This window comes from Odontesthes bonariensis, chromosome 22 (genome assembly GCF_027942865.1).
Source record: "Odontesthes bonariensis isolate fOdoBon6 chromosome 22, fOdoBon6.hap1, whole genome shotgun sequence".
NCBI lineage: Eukaryota > Metazoa > Chordata > Actinopteri > Atheriniformes > Atherinopsidae > Odontesthes > Odontesthes bonariensis.
Window position 1 is genome coordinate 12,374,404 of NC_134527.1, and position 15,986 is coordinate 12,390,389.

General features: G+C 40.2%; 1 protein-coding gene across 2 annotated transcripts; it reads left to right on the forward strand.

Moving 5' to 3' along the window:
• Positions 1–208: 208 nt before the first annotated feature.
• Positions 209–15,288, forward strand: lhx6a (LIM homeobox 6a). Of its 2 annotated transcripts, XM_075456148.1 has the most exons (9): positions 209–719; positions 1,577–1,648; positions 1,928–2,110; positions 4,026–4,147; positions 11,233–11,453; positions 11,824–11,924; positions 12,061–12,156; positions 13,370–13,544; positions 13,665–15,288. In XM_075456148.1, exons 1-9 carry the CDS (start codon positions 642–644, stop codon positions 13,742–13,744), a joined length of 1,128 nt encoding a protein of 375 aa, XP_075312263.1. In that variant the 5' UTR covers positions 209–641; the 3' UTR covers positions 13,745–15,288. The 2 variants fall into 2 exon arrangements, with proteins under 2 accessions (XP_075312263.1, XP_075312265.1); XM_075456150.1 differs by lacking the exon at positions 13,665–15,288 and having other exon boundaries at positions 13,390–13,467.
• The last annotated feature ends 698 nt before the right edge of the window (positions 15,289–15,986 follow it).

Below are 15,986 nucleotides of genomic sequence, written 5' to 3' on the forward strand. Positions count from 1 at the left end.
CTACTTGTGTATTTCCGGTAGCAAATAGATTACGTGAGTGTGAACAACAATACTTCCGTGTTTCGTGATGTGAATATCTGATATATCAAACATGCAGCTGCAGAGTTTGAGTAAGTTTCTGTCACAACTGTTCCAAACTGCGTCCACCCTTCTCACGCATATGAAACTCTTTCCTCGCCCTCCCCCTTCTTATAAGGCAGGCCGGTGAGACGCGCAAACTTCCACTGCAGCTCTGCGGAGACACTCTGGTTCCGTGCCTTTTTGCGCTCTGGTCGCCTCTGCAGCCCTCGAGTCTCTCCCGAAGCCTTGGAGTAAAAGCTGCCAGCCCCTCCATTTGATTAGCTTCCCGTAGTCAGACTCCTGCTCAAAAGTGGAGAGAGGGGGGATAAGGAAGAAATCTTTATTGGGCTCTCTGAGGAGCGGCAAGCAGCCCCTCGTCTGCACAGCTTAATTTTTGTTCTGTTGCGCACTGCAGCGTAAAACGGAAAGAAAACACTCTGCGCTAAAAACAAACCTGTGCGCCAGTCTGCACCCGAGTCCATGCTACGGATGGTACAGGACTTGACGCCCAGCGCCGACTCTTCCCCTGATTCCAGGCGCCGAGTTTGGAGACACTGCGCACTGTGAGACTCCAGGGGTTCATGTACTGGAAAAATGAAGTTTTGTCCCCTCTTTCAGAGGGAAATAAGATTCTGTCCGAGGGAATTCCCACGAAGCAGGTACTAACTCTTTGGAAAGCTTCAGCTCTGTGCGTAAAAGGTTCAGAGTGGACTTGTGTGCCATCTCGGGGCCTATAATTTTAACCTGTGCTTACTTTTATGTGATGACACGGATTCTATGCGTTAAAACGATGCACAAACACAGCCTTAACGCGGGGTCCTTTTGCTTTGAACAAACCGTTTGTCGTTTCGGATCATCAGTGTCCGCTCGGGCCAAAGTGTGCTGTTCACTTTATTTGCATCCCGCAGCAGCATCGTGCGTGAGATTTGTTTTTCTCCCTGTGATGTCACAAGAATCGCGGCTTGTGTATTGAGATCAGCTGCACGCGCCAGCCGCTGCGAGAAGGCACACGCCTCTCTGTTATGAATAGCGTGATTTGCGGTCCGCGAGCCTCTCTCGAGCGCTCCCAATTCGCCTGAAGAGAATTAGATTTTAATTACAGCCATTAAAAATCAAATTTGCAATTCTGTGGGTGACCCGTTGCCTTTTCCTGATTGACAGTTGAAATCGACACTCCGGGTCCCTCTTATCCACAGCGTTTCGAGCTATTTGTAATTACAGGTAGTTGTTCCCCCCTCCACTCTGGTGTCCTGGATTGCGAAGAAAATACTATTATTCTGAGAGGCATGGGTTTAAGGGCAGGGTAAAATCAAACCAAATTGAAATAGCTTCATTAAAATGTGCCTTTTGTTGTGGGGGCCCTTTTAACAGTTTTAACCGGGGTTTATTGTCAGGACTACTTTATAAAGGAGTAGCCTTGAAGACCTTTTTGCAAATGTCTCCCGAGGATTTGTCAGCTGAAGATGAGATCGGGAAACTGATGAAGACCTGCCGTTCACTGCACGCTTTCTTTTAGGTGATCTGTGCCGAGCAGCAGAGCACACCGGGAGCCCCGCGCTGCACTGTGGACTCTAAACACACACCGATGGTGAGAGCTTTACTCCCTGTTTATGCTTTAAAATGTATGGATCACCCAGCGCGCCATCTGCGCGCGTAAGTTGACCGTTTGGCCCGCGCGCACCAATGCCATGTAGTTAGGTTCAAAGATATATATTATATATATATATAAATATATATATTTTAATGTATAAATCATGCGCACATTGCCACAATTTAGAATAAAAAATGGCGAAATCTGCAAACATGGCACTGCGGTGGAGGAGGATTAGAGTGTGTGTTACTGAGCTGTGCTGATGCCCTCTTGCAGTCTCACTCGGACGGAGAATCCCACCGGTCCAACATGGAGCGGGAGGACACGCGCTCGTCTCCCAGCACTCCGTCCACACCCTCCGTGTGCTCGCCGATCTCCACCACCAGCTCGGTGCCGTCCACAGGGAAGAACCTGTGCGCCAGCTGCGGTCTGGAGATCCTGGACAGATACTTGCTCAAGGTGAGAGGCCAACCCAACTCTTCGACTTGATCGGCATGACACTGACAGTCTTTTTTTTTTTTTTTTTTAAGTGTTGGCACAAACAGATATCAGCTTGTCTGCACAAGACAAGCAGGAACGAAAGATGGGGCCATGTTGACTTTTGGCTTATTTTGGATTAGACAGGCCTGCTGAATGTTTGCTCTGATGTGTCGGAGTAAAAACAAAGTCTTGACAACCTAAATCGCTCTTTATATATATATATTGCACAGAAAAAAACAACCCTAATCAAACTCAAAACCTAAGAAGAAAGAATTGCAGTGACATTCACTTGTCGTTATGGATCATTCGAAAGATGAGCAATAACATAAACAGAGACCATTAGATACAACAGGCGGCTTGTGTTGGAGTCTGTAAGCGCTGTTATCTCCGCAGTGAAATGTTGGCTGACATAAGACGGCTCTGTGTTCGGGAGACCGCAGACACAACAGGAATGTTTCGGCCTTTACTCTTTTACAGCCTCGCCTGTCAATGCGCCCTGTCCTGTCGCGTGCTCCCAATCAAAACACTCGTAACCCGCGCGCAATCGTGTCTGTTTTTCAGGAAGTGTGAACATCACCGGACTACACTTTGTTCTCAGTCTGCAAAGCAGAATCCCAAGAAAAGCCATGACGATTACCTAAAAGACGAAGGGTTGTTTTTCATGCAGAATGATGATAGAATCTAATTAAAAGGGATTGTTTCCAAGTTTAAGTGAACAAGCCTAAAAAAACACAGCCTATAATTTCATGGTCAAACTCTCTTTTCATGCGTTTGAGATGATTAAATTTCTCTCCCTACACTAATAGGCTAATGTTTTTGATACGTTTTTGTATAGGCTTCAAATAAAATGCTCTTAAAACTATCCGTAAATTGAAAGTGAATACAATTTAAACCGATCTCACCATGAAACCTCACTCTCATGTCTTCTTAAAACCAAACTCTCCTGTTAGAAAAATTAATTGTCATCTATTTAAAAAAAAAAAAATCTTATCAGTCTTAAAATATTTTCCAGATCATTGCGATTTTTGTATTAAACCAACATAATTTAACGTTATGTTCATTAAGAAAACTGTGGATCTCTGTGCTCACTTTTAATTTAAAATAATAATTTCAAATAAAAGTCTAAATGAACGTAAACCATCATGAATAATTCGACTCTTTTGGAAAAGTGGGCAGCCGTTTTGGGGAGCATCTGTAAATCTTTGAACGAATTTCAAACATTTAGCGAGATGTATGCAGACTGGTTTTGGGTTTTATTTTAAAATGCAAAATGATTTTAATTACAGGAAGAAATGCTTTTGCTCGGTATCAGAAAATACAAGCTGGGACATAGAATATTTTCTAGCAGACACAATGGACACTTATATGAAGCAGAAAGCAGGACTGGTACAATATTTCTGTAATAATTCAATTAGAGATTATAGCCAACAGTCGCAACCTGTAGGCCTAAATGTAAATTTAAAGAGGAAAAAAAAAAGGTTTGAGAAAATACAGAAAAAAGCCAACAACAATATAATCGAATTAGATTTAGTAACATATGAATATTTAAATGATCGTGCCAAATTCAAATATGGATAAATTGGACTCTTAATTCATGGTGAGATGTTTTTATTATTATCATATTTTAATAAAATCGGAATATCATAAGGAAACGTTCGTGTAATGAGACACGGACATCTAGCCTGCATTAAGCTCTTCCGGGGAAATTCTAAACGATCCCGTAATTGAGTCAAATCAGCCTTCATTCGTATCTGCTCTGATCAGAACAACAACAACAACAACAACAACAAAAAAAACTCCACGGTATGGTGGTTATTTTTCAGCACAATGCAAACTGTAAGTCCTTCATGCGGTGTTTCATTGTGCGTTTGACACGGTTGGTGTGATTTCGCAGGTGAACAACTTGATCTGGCACGTGCGCTGTCTGGAGTGCTCAGTGTGCAGGACGTCACTGCGTCAGCACAGCAGCTGCTACATCAAAAACAAAGAGATCTTCTGTAAAATGGATTATTTCAGGTAGGGTAAGTTTATGGTCGTGTTTTCAAAACACCACGTCCGCTCTCTTTCTCCCTCTCTTTCTTTCTCTTTGACACACACGCACACACACACACGCACACGCAAAGCCGTGCAGCCTTTTGAGGTGGATGTGGGTTGCTTCATGTTCTCCTGAAAGGCCTTTTCAGAAGCCGAAAGTGTGTATCCAAATAAAAGTCTCCGCTCGCAGTGAAGAGCTGAAAGATCCGCAGTTTTGTTATGGCTATCCAAAGCACAACATCTCCCGAAGCTACAAAAAAAAAGAGAGAAAAGAACAGCCCTGTTGTCTGGGTAAACTAAGTCAGCTTAAAATAGAATCTAGTTGCCTGGTGTTTGGAGGTTATGTAAGGTTCTGTGCTTTGCTGTTTTCTGCCACGTTCTTACCATCATCTACCGCCTGGATCATATCAGATTAGGCAGTCACGTGACTTTATTTTGCGTCTTAATTTCATGTTAAACTCTACATGTGGACGTGCTCTTGTTCAGGCAGCACGCGTGAAAGGCTTTTCCCATATAAACCCACGCTATTGCCTCTCAAACACGGCAGTTAACGGCAGTCCTTCACTCAATAACTCACACTTAATGCTCCACGTGCCACGAGGCGCGCGGTAGCTGTTTTATCACCTTGAGAGGGACACTTGAGACAAACGAAATCACCGGAAATGCCAGTTTGAATGTGTAGTTATCTGAGTTTAGTAGGTCCCCGATGGGAGACAAAGTGTGAAGTGCAAGGAAAGGTGGCTCATTTGTGTTATGTTGTATTCTCCTTTGCTTTAATAATGTGACAGCCTGTGTTTCCGTCATGTTTGTTTTCAGAGTCAAAACACAATTTAAAAGAAACTACAAAGACAATTTATCTAATTATAACTAATGCTACTATTATTCTTTTGATAAAAATGAGAATCAATCCTCATTTCTAATAACGCAGGTGAGGTAAAAAAATCAGTTTGATCAACCCAACTTAGAAATCTGGTGTTCATACACTTTTTTTTTTGTCCATGCATCCTTTGTGTGTCTCTATGGGTGTTAAAAGTAATGGAAGGTATGAAATTGTGTGTGTGTGTGTCTCTGTGTGTGTGTGTGGTATCTGAGGTTAAACTGGGTTCACACCCGCCAAAGCATAATAAAATTATGTTCAGTGGCCTAGAGGTGGTGTATAGATACACGTGTCTAATACTGTGTATATGTGTGTGAGTGCATGGAGCTGTAAGGGAACTTTGGTGTTTGTCTTATCAAAACCTGACACCAAGCCACCACTCTGAGGTTTATAATCACCAGCAATTAGTTGTCCTCCGACCCACACCCTCATGCCTCCAGACCGGCAATTAGACCGCCCCGAGAGTCTGGTCAGCATGTTTCTGACGTGAATGACTCCTATCCAAACTGAAACGTACAGACACACACACACACACACTCTAAAACATGTAATTGCACACTTTAAATTGGGCAGGCTTATGATGTCAAATATCAAAACATGAATATGAAACATCTAAATGCACATTAGCGTGAATGTACAGATGATCATCCTTAACTCTCATCCACCCTCACAGACACAACCACATGCACACATGCAGAAACACACTCTGAAATCTGTTTATTCAGCACCTGTCAGTCATTTTGCTTCTTTTTTTTTTTTTTAAACAAAATTAAGACTTGTGTTTGCACTACTGCACCATGATAACATTTTACATGACCTGTTCCGAACTCTGGACCGTGACACACAGAGTGAACTTTTAAATCTACAAAAATGGTAAAATAGAACTAAGCTCTTGAATGATTGTGAACCTCAACTGTTTTGATTCGTATTGTGCGGTGAAGGTGTGTTTTGGAATGTAGCGTTACTCCATCCTTGGAAAACTGCAAGACTGCAGAAGTTTGTTTATCGTTTTGAAAGCGTCTCACAGTTATTTCCACGTTATTTGAGGGGTAGAAAATAGGGACAAATGCCTGTCGTTACATCTGGAAGACCAAGTTAATTTACCTAATAGTAGATGGGCCATTTGTTGTTCGATCAGCAGTCAAAACGCAGGGATGCCGAGTTTACTTAAAACATAAGAAGGTAGCAGGCATTCACCTGTGAGAGGTTAGTGAGAGAAAACACCATTTTTGCTGAGAAAATGACAAACAATTTCACAGACTAAACATTTGTTGCTCTAAATCTGGTTGATTTCTGGATGCTTTCTGGAATAATTTCATGTCTGTGTGCAGTGTAGACAAAGTCAGTAGGGGCCTCTAGGAGGTTAATTCAGCCATGGGTGTTTCTCTGCTGTATTCACATCACATATTTGCATCTGCAGATTAAATGATTTATTTTTTTTAAATGGAAAACTGGAGCGATAGCTTAAGGTGTTATGTACTGTAGCTTCACTCATAATAAGTCATTTTTAAAAAATAGATTTCCACTCCTAATTTTGCTTGTTGGACAGCTATTGCTCCTGTTGTATTTTCGACATTCTGATAGATGTAATCAAATCTCCTGGTTTCTTTACCTTCATGAGATACAAAGCTACTATTTTAATGACCACAAGACAAAAGCATGCCATACAGCAAAGTTTCACCAGTGTTTTTTCAGTTTAGAAATGTTTTACTGTCTCACGAGCAGCTCTGAAGCTCTCAGGACAGATTTGACATGCAAAGTTATAATAATGAATTCGATTTTAAATAGTAGATATGCTGTAGATCAAGCAGAAAAGTGTATCTCTAATATGTGTACAATCTCTTGTAAACTGATTTTTTTTAATGATATAATGTGTAGGTTCTGATGGCCTCATAAGTCACACTGAGAATGAGAAATGAACTACAAACGTTGCAGTAACAGCGAAGCTCTGCTGCAGGACTTGCGGCTTGCACAGTTCTGTAAATATAAACTGCACTCTGGGTTTAGGCCAGAATTAAACTGGGCTAAACACTGCTACAAGTCCAGATCCTCTGGGCTGCTTTCAAGCCTCTGGAGATATTTCCTCATCTGTGTCAGCCTCTCATCTGGCTTTGGACTGACAGCTGCTTTAATGGGGCGTAATAGCAGGAAATCAGAGTGGGTTTCCCTCCATGTACACGTGAATGTGTGTGCAGGGGTGGGGTAGGGGGTATGTCAGCATTCGGGGCAGGATAGAGCCCCCGCTGTGCCTCTCAAACCCATGTCAGGCCTCAGGGGTTTGATCTCACATACACACACGCAAACCATTTCTTTATCAGCCTCCTCCCCTTACCTCCTCCGCCTCACTCTGTAGAAACCTCATCCATGTCCGTGAGCTGCAGGCCACACAGGAAGTTGCATTGCTGCACTAATCAGGGGCTCCCTGGGATACTGACACTGCAACCAGAGTCTATGCAGGTAATGAACTTTGAGATGTGTGCACATGGGAATGTATCTCTTTATGTGTGTGCACTTGTACAGTTTTTGTTAGTTTTGAAATAATAATTATTCATCAACCACCCACCTCTGGTTAACTGATTGGGTTCCCATAGCAACAAAGGCAAGCAGTGGGCACAGAGAGGATGGTTTGCATTTTATTAAGAAGCAAGTGAATTAAAATTATAATACGACATCTGTCACACAATTCAACACATTTAAATAAAAACTGCTCAGTTACAGTACTGAAATAAATTATTCATGCTGGTTGGAAACCAGACAAAGAAAAGTGGTAGCAGTCTCGAGGATCAGAGAATGAAAATGTCAAGGATTTTTCCTTTTTGCAGGGTCAATCTGTGAAATCCTGGTAAATATGATAAATTGGTTAAAATCTTCCAAGTATATGGATCACTTCTTCTCATCCTAGATGTCTACACGCTGACCTTGTGCCATGAAACGACACAGTCAGGCAAGACCTCTCTTAGGACAAATCTAAAAGAGATTAGTAAATTCTCTTAGCAGCACATCGGAAATAATCCAAAAAACGTTTACCTCCTCAAGCCCCTCTTTCAGCAGCAGGTGAATTACTGTAAAAAAAAAAAAAAGAAAAAAGAAAAAAAATTAGGCGAAAGAAGGGGAGAAAATAGAGTTCTGGGGAAAAGTGAGTTTTTTGATATGGGATGATGTAGAGGCTGAGAGGATTGACATCATTCCAACATAAACATCAGGTTTTTGGTGCACACACACAAAAAGTATGGGGTTGAATTAGGGATGGGGTGAAGATAGAGGAGGAGGTTAAAACATGGGATGATTTGCAGCTTTTCTGGGTTTTGTCTCAGAGCATGAAACTGACAAGCTGTCATGCTGGATTAGAAACAATGTTCTACAATGTTTTCCTCTACTAGAAACAAGCTGGAATCACCCATAACAATCATAAAGAATAGATAAATACTGTACGGTAAGCCACAGGGTTAATTTGTCTATGGCACGGCTTTAAAAGCCCATGTGTAGGAGCCATGCCGGCCGTTTTTACTCCACTTCAGTCAGTAAATATTCAGATAATCTGTTTTTATTTGTTATGTTATTGAGTATTGAATTGTTATGATTAAGGCTAAGAAAGAATGCACATTAATGCAGAATCAGAAATGGGAGATGCCCTGTACTCCACGAGACAATATGCATGAAGATGAAACCTCTGGCTCGTACGTATAAGGAGGGGTTATGAGCTTATGAGATGTCAGGGCTATAGTATGCTTTCATCCTAGACAGAATGGACTTGAGTGCACTGATAGGCTGCCAAACCCACTCACTTGGCAATGTGCCCCCGTCCTCCAGCTCTCTCTTTCTGCCATTGACATACTTCACATTGCCTCTTCCCTCAGCACTACAACTCTCTGCCTGTGTTCCTTACCTCCTCTTTGGTTCTGTTTGTTCCCCTCTGCCGTTGCACTGACATCTCTCTGAATATGATACATGCTTGAGCTTCATCTGAGCAAAAATAAAGTAGAAATTTGGACATATATTTCAATATTAGGTGGCTGTTTATGTCCCTTCCCCCAAGTCTTTTTTCGGGATGGTTACAAATCTTACCTCTGTCACACGAATTGGCAGCTGCTGACCCCAACAATGGCTCTTAACCTAACCCTAACCATCTCAAACCTAAAGCGTTCAACACCCATTAAACTCAATAATTTGCTCTTGAAGTGTGGGGCTTAATCTGTTTCATTCTTGTGTAAAAAAAGATTTTTTTTCCCCCTCATACTCCACAGAACCTGCTGTTCAATCAGAACCTACTGTTCAATCTCAATTAAAGGATAAGTCTAGTAAGATTTAATCATTTTCTTCTTTTGAAAAAACAAAACAAATAATGAAATAAAGTAAAATCCAACAATAAAAATTTCTGTTAACAAGGAGGTCCTCGGTTGGCTGCATCTTAAATATTCTTTAGCATGAAGCTCCATTGTTGCCCTAAAGTACAGCCCAGCCCAGCCCAAGTAATTCTGCAACTATTTCGTTAAATGCCATGACATTGTGCACCTCTGTTTTGGGTCTGGCAGTATGAAAAGACAAACCAGTCAAGTTGACTGAGTCAACATGTCCTCCAATCAAAAGCAATCAGATCATCATTTGTTCATGGTCTTAACTACGACCTACAAGGATGAACTGTAAAATACTGCTCCCACGACCAACAGGAAGAAAACACAACTCATATAAGTGTATAACATTGGAGATGAAATGTGAGACTAGTTTTCAAGATCAATATATGACTACTTTTTTTTTCATTCTGAGTTACATTCTGTCAGTAACACAACATCATCTTACTAAAACACTATGGTTACTTCCTGGTTGGGTTAAGGTTATTATTAGATTTAGATATCAACACTTTTTGGTAAGGATTAGGTCTAAAATACCTTCTTCTTACATGGTGATTGTTACCTTGATCGATGCTATTTTTAAACTTCACATGCATTTGCTGTTTCGACCATGAGAGGTTTCATGTCATTCAAACGTAATTATAGATAATTTTGGCCTGCATAAGCAAACGACTGATTTCAGGTCATTTTCAGACAGTGGAGAATCTCAAACTACTCGATTAAGATTTTGTGACTATTTCATTTTGCTGTGAGACTGGGCTGCAAAAACACAATACATCATACATTGTCTTACAATATTCATGAGAGGATCAAACCAATCTTCAGCTGAAACAACAGTACATTCAATTTTTGCCAAGTTTGAGTAACACTGCTAAAAGTACTGTTCCCAGCTGTTAAGCCTTCAACAGGCTAAATGAGTCAAAAAGTACAGAGGAAAGCTACAGCATCATCAGTGTTTCTATAAGTTTTGTTGATGGTAAAACAACTTCTGCCTTCATCTGAGAAGCATAGTGTAATTAGATCTCCTGAAGTATTTGTTTCACCTCTCCCCTCATGTTTTTTCTCTCTTGTATTTGTCTCTCAGCGTCTCATTTACATCAGTTAAAAACAGGGTTATTTGAGACATTAATGTCTCATTTTGCACTCATACAGTCTTATGTCATTTGTTGATCTAAAATGTTCTTTTCCTCACCTACGGAGCCTCTTTTTCTGTAACTTGCTGGCTATTTGTCTCTCATCCACTCTCCCAATGTTCCCCTCAACCCCTGCCACCACCCACCCAGAACAGTAAATCAGGTGGTTTAAGTTTATACGCAGACGACCTCACTGTTGCTATCAGTTACAGCCTGGCAATCTAGAATGATGTCATCCTAGTCTTTCCTCATCTTCCACTGTGTAAAACCACCCCGTTTTTTTCTTTTCCTTAGTGTCTGAGTGTGTGTGTGAGTGTGTGTGCGTGTGTCAGAGCCTTCATGGATCAGTCAGGAAATTGCAGGTGTTGGTTTGTTTGCATTCAAGGCTCAGCTTGCAGCCGCACTCTGGAGTCTTTTCTGAAAGCCATATCCTCCTCCAAGGTTTCTTCCTGAAAACATTTGAGATATGCCAGAAGTTTAAAATCACACACTGCACACTTCATCTTTCTCAAACTATTCTCAAAGAAAAAGATGTCTGAGTACATGTTTATTTATTTCTTTTTTTTGGTATGTCTTCTAAATAGAGATGTGATTTTTAAACCTCAGCTTTAATTTTTCTCCTGGTAATTTAGCATTTGGCCTTTGTTTCTCATTCTATTTCACTTGTCTTTCTCTGCCACTGTTGCTCTCTCCTTCTCTCCCTCACAGTAGGTTTGGTACTAAGTGTGCCCGCTGTGGGCGGCAGATATACGCCAGTGACTGGGTGCGCCGTGCGAGAGGAAACGCATACCACTTGGCCTGTTTTGCATGCTACTCATGCAAGAGGCAGTTGTCCACAGGGGAGGAGTTTGGTTTGGTGGAGGAGAAGGTCTTGTGTCGAATCCACTATGACACCATGGTAGAAAACCTCAAAAGAGCGGCCGAGAGTGGTGAGTGGCATAAGTCCAAATGTCTACTTAAGATTCACTTTCTTACACAGTATTGCATCAAAGAGGCATTTTGCAAGTGTATAACTTCTTGTATGAACTAATATTAATATTTCTGTCTGATGAAGCATATTTATTCACAATTTTTCAGTGATTTGATACCCATAGGATTAATAATTCTCAAAATCTGCATACCAAATATGAATATCCCACTGCAAAAGTGCAATATTCGTACTTGTAAGTCCATTACGAGTAAAATACCTACAAAACGTTACTTATGTAAACATCTTAAAAGTGAGTAAATGTATTCAGTTGTATTCAATGTATTCATGTAACTTGTCCAATTTTGATCGAACATCTCTGTGTCTTTCAGGCAATGGCATCACATTAGAGGGAGCAGTTCCAACGGAACAGGACAGTCAACCCAAACCGGCCAAGAGGGCGCGGACATCTTTTACTGCAGAGCAGCTACAGGTGAGACACACATCAGTCTCACTTTTTAATATTTCTAATGCAATTAGCATTTCATTAATGTAGTTCGTGTTTTCTTTGAAACAATGTTTTCAGTAGCAGAGGTTCTTATTTTCTAATATTTTAACTCAATTTCCAGATCATGCAGGCGCAGTTTGCTCAGGACAACAATCCAGATGCCCAAACACTACAGAAGCTAGCCGACATGACGGGCCTAAGCAGGAGAGTTATACAGGTCAGTACAGTCAGAGATACACACTCTCGAGTTTGATTCTTTGATGCAACTATTTGCATTCTGTTTTTCTTTTAAACCAAAATTCTTTTTACAATAGAACATAGAAAGCACAACAAATGTTGAAAGTGAGACCTTTTACTATTTCATTTTATGGCAGCTACAAAAAGTTGGGATGGGGCAATCAAAGACATAAGTAAGTATAAAAAGGAAGTGGTGCTAAAAAGAATTAGCTGGAAAACTTTGGGCATTAAAAAAGCACCTTAGAGAGACAGAGTCTCTCAGAATGAAAGAGTCACAGAGGTTCAGCAATTTCCACAAAACTGTCTACAAATTGTGGAGCAAATTCAAAAGAATGTTCCTAAAAGGGAAATTTAAAGACTTTGAATATTTGGGTGGGGGGGGCTGGATCCTATGCCAGCTGCCATTGGGTGAGAGGCAGAGTACAGCCTGGATGGGTTGCTAGTTAATCACAGGGCCACATAGAGACAAACACTCAACAACCACACTCACATTCACTATCACTCCTAAAAGGTATTTTTCAGTGAAGACTTTGCATATTTCAGCAATACAATACTAAACCACATACTGTATCTATTATAACAGCATGGCTTTGTAGTAAAAGAGTCCAGGTGCTGGACTGGTCTGCCTGCAGTCCTGACCTTCTACCAACTTAAAATATTTGGTACATCATGAAATTAAACATATGACAAAGAAGACTCAGGATGATTGAGCAGCTGTAAACCTATATCAGACAAGAACGGGACCTTGCTCCTCTTCTAAAAGATCCAGCAATCGGTCTCCTTAGTTTCCAGATGTTCACAGGCTGTTGTTAAAAGTAGAGGGGGGGCCACACAGTGGTAAACATGGCCAGTCCCAACTTTTTTTTTTTTTAGATGTATTACTGCCATCTAATTCAAGATGAGCTAATGTTTTTCATGAAATAGTGAAATGTCTTACGTGCTACATCTGATACGTCTTCTATGTTCTATTATTGATAAAATAATAATAGAAATAATTATGAGATTTGCAAATCATTTCATTAGGTTTTTATTTAGATTTTACAGAGAATCTGAACGTTTTAATGGAATTAGAATTGTGGACTGTCACAGTTGCTACTCATTAATAATTTTTGAAAAACTAAACCAAACTAAATGAACGTATTCTGTGTGAAGAGTATAGCTCCATGATGTCTGGTTACATTGCATCTTCATAGGTGTGGTTTCAAAACTGCAGAGCAAGACATAAAAAGCACACTCCTCAGCACAGTGGGGCTCCCCAGGGTCACCCTCAGTCTAGGATACCCTCATCGCTGCCCGATGAACTGCATTACTCTCCGTTTGGTAGTCCTGAGCGAGCACGCATGGTGGCCCTTCATGGGTACATCGACAGTGAGTTATGATTTACTCTTGTGTAGTGAATAGATGCAAGAATGTTTGAGATCTTTAATATTCATGTTGCTTTGTTGAAGACTAATATCTAATTTGTGTTTTTTTTTCTACATTCACCAGGTCATCCCTTTTCTGTCCTGACCTCTCAGAGTCTCCCTCATCAGGCCATGTCGCTGACCCAGCTCCCCCTCAGCCGCTAGTTTTCCGCCATGACCCCTAACCTCTGGATCCTTACCCTTGATCTCCCATCAGTGACTCCTGCTGACCTTGTGCATATTGTGCAGGAGTCTGTGTGGAGAAAAGACTAATCTCACAGGAGCTCTGCCCATTCCTAAACAAACAGAAAGAAGAGAAAAAAAAACTAAGACACATCTTTGTTCTTTTCTTTCCAAGGACTGAAAGAAGATCTGGAAACCTGCAGCCAGTCTATCAAAAATGACAGTCAAGCATTTATCACTAGCAGGAACTCACAGACTTTATTTGAAACCACCAAATGGACCCATTTTGCTTCATGTGTACAGCATCCTCCACTCTGCTCACTCACCCTCTAACTTGAAGATGAGGGATGAAACTGATAAAGGAAGCAGGATTGAAGCTTTTTGAGCACTGTCAGAATACTGAGGATAAATTTGAAATTTACTGTGGCCCAATGGACAGGGCACACACAATTGACCATATTTTTCGAGGTAAGACTCCTCCCACTTTTCTCTCTAAGCAACCATGAAGGAAACCCAAATGTTAACAGAATTGTGTGTACTTTTGAACTGACTATTGACTTAATGACATCTCAAAAAACCGAAAGTTCCTAATCACTTTATTGCTAAATTATCCACTGAAATTAGGTGTAGAATTAGATTTTTGTTAAAGAATTCAAACATTACGTGCCTTATCTTTGCCATTGTTAAAGGAAAAAATGTGTACTCATTGCTGAACAATTATTTGGATGTTTTTGAAACTTAAAGTGTTGAATGATTTCTGAGGGTATCAAATCATCTCAAATCTGGAGAAAAATCATAGGAAATGACTAATATGTCCACAGACTCTGCTCTAGCAGTTTACTTTTTAGAAAAAAAAACCTTAAAGAAAAATTACCACGCATCATAAAACTGAGATTTGTGAATTACTGACTGAATTACAACCGCAAGGAGTTACAATCCTCTTAACAATGTAAAGACTGAGATGAGCATATAGTCAATGCTACACATACCTGCAAAATCAGACATGTTGCTTTTTCCAAACAGTTGTGGTGTCACTAATTTATAATTTATAGGCTTGCTTGTTCAGCCTGTGTGTGTGTGTGTCTCACACAACGAGGGAAACTGAGTATTGGTACAATATGGACAGTATAAAACTGACTGGGTTTGTACATAGTAAGACGTGTGTGCATGTGTTTCTGTGTGTGTACTGGCAGGGGTAGCGAGTGTGCATCTGTATTTTAGTGCCATGACCATTGTGTGAAGAACAGGATCCAACATGACCTCAAAGTCTTTGTATTTATTGAGATGGTAAATCCCTGTAAAGCACTTTTCCCTCTCTGAAATGGTTTTGTTTTGTCAAAAAAACAAAAAATGAAACAAAAGGTTTATTTGATAGACTGTGCGTCCTAAATGTTTTGTGTAATAAAATGAAATGAAATAGTGTCATATTCTAGTGTCTTTTTTCGGGAGATAATTTCCAAGAATAAATCAGCGAAGCCCAAATTCTCTTTTAATTTGACCCAACAAACAGGCGCAAAGTACAGAAACGTGAGCACAATGAGTAAATCAAGAAAAACCTTTAAATGTAAAATTATAAATAAAATCAATAAATATGATGTAACTGTGAGTTTCATTTTGTATGACTGTGTTTTAGTTCACTTCTGCACTGAGGGCAGTTAAATTCTTTAGTTGGAGGTGGAAGTTTCTGATTGTTGTTGGATATGTGTCTGCAGTTTTATTTTCATGTTTGGCATGAAGCACTGAAGTTGCATCATGGCAAAGATTACATTAGTGCAAATAACACCTGCCTTTAAAAGGTTTTAACGGTTTCATTACTTTTTTATGTTCAAATGTCTGCTTAAAGTTAGTTAATGAAATTTTATGGAAAACGTGACTAAGAGAGCACAATCCTTGTAAATGTCAACTAAACGTCAGTTATAGATGTATTATGAACAGCATTTTGTTTGAAGGGACATGCACTGTGCATATTCTGCTAATCTTTATCTTTAGCAGAGCACTTAACTTTTCATTGATGGCCTACTGCTGCATTAAAGCCTTAATGCAGTGTATCATACCATCGACTTACACTGCAATCAGATGTGCCAGGCAAATAATTTGGATGTTATCTATTTTTCTGTTTATGGGACTGTGTAAACTCTAAAATAATCCTATATATGGGGTTACAACTGCATCAAATCTGTGTCACACCCACTGAACTACGTGTGTGTGAAAAAACAAGAATCTG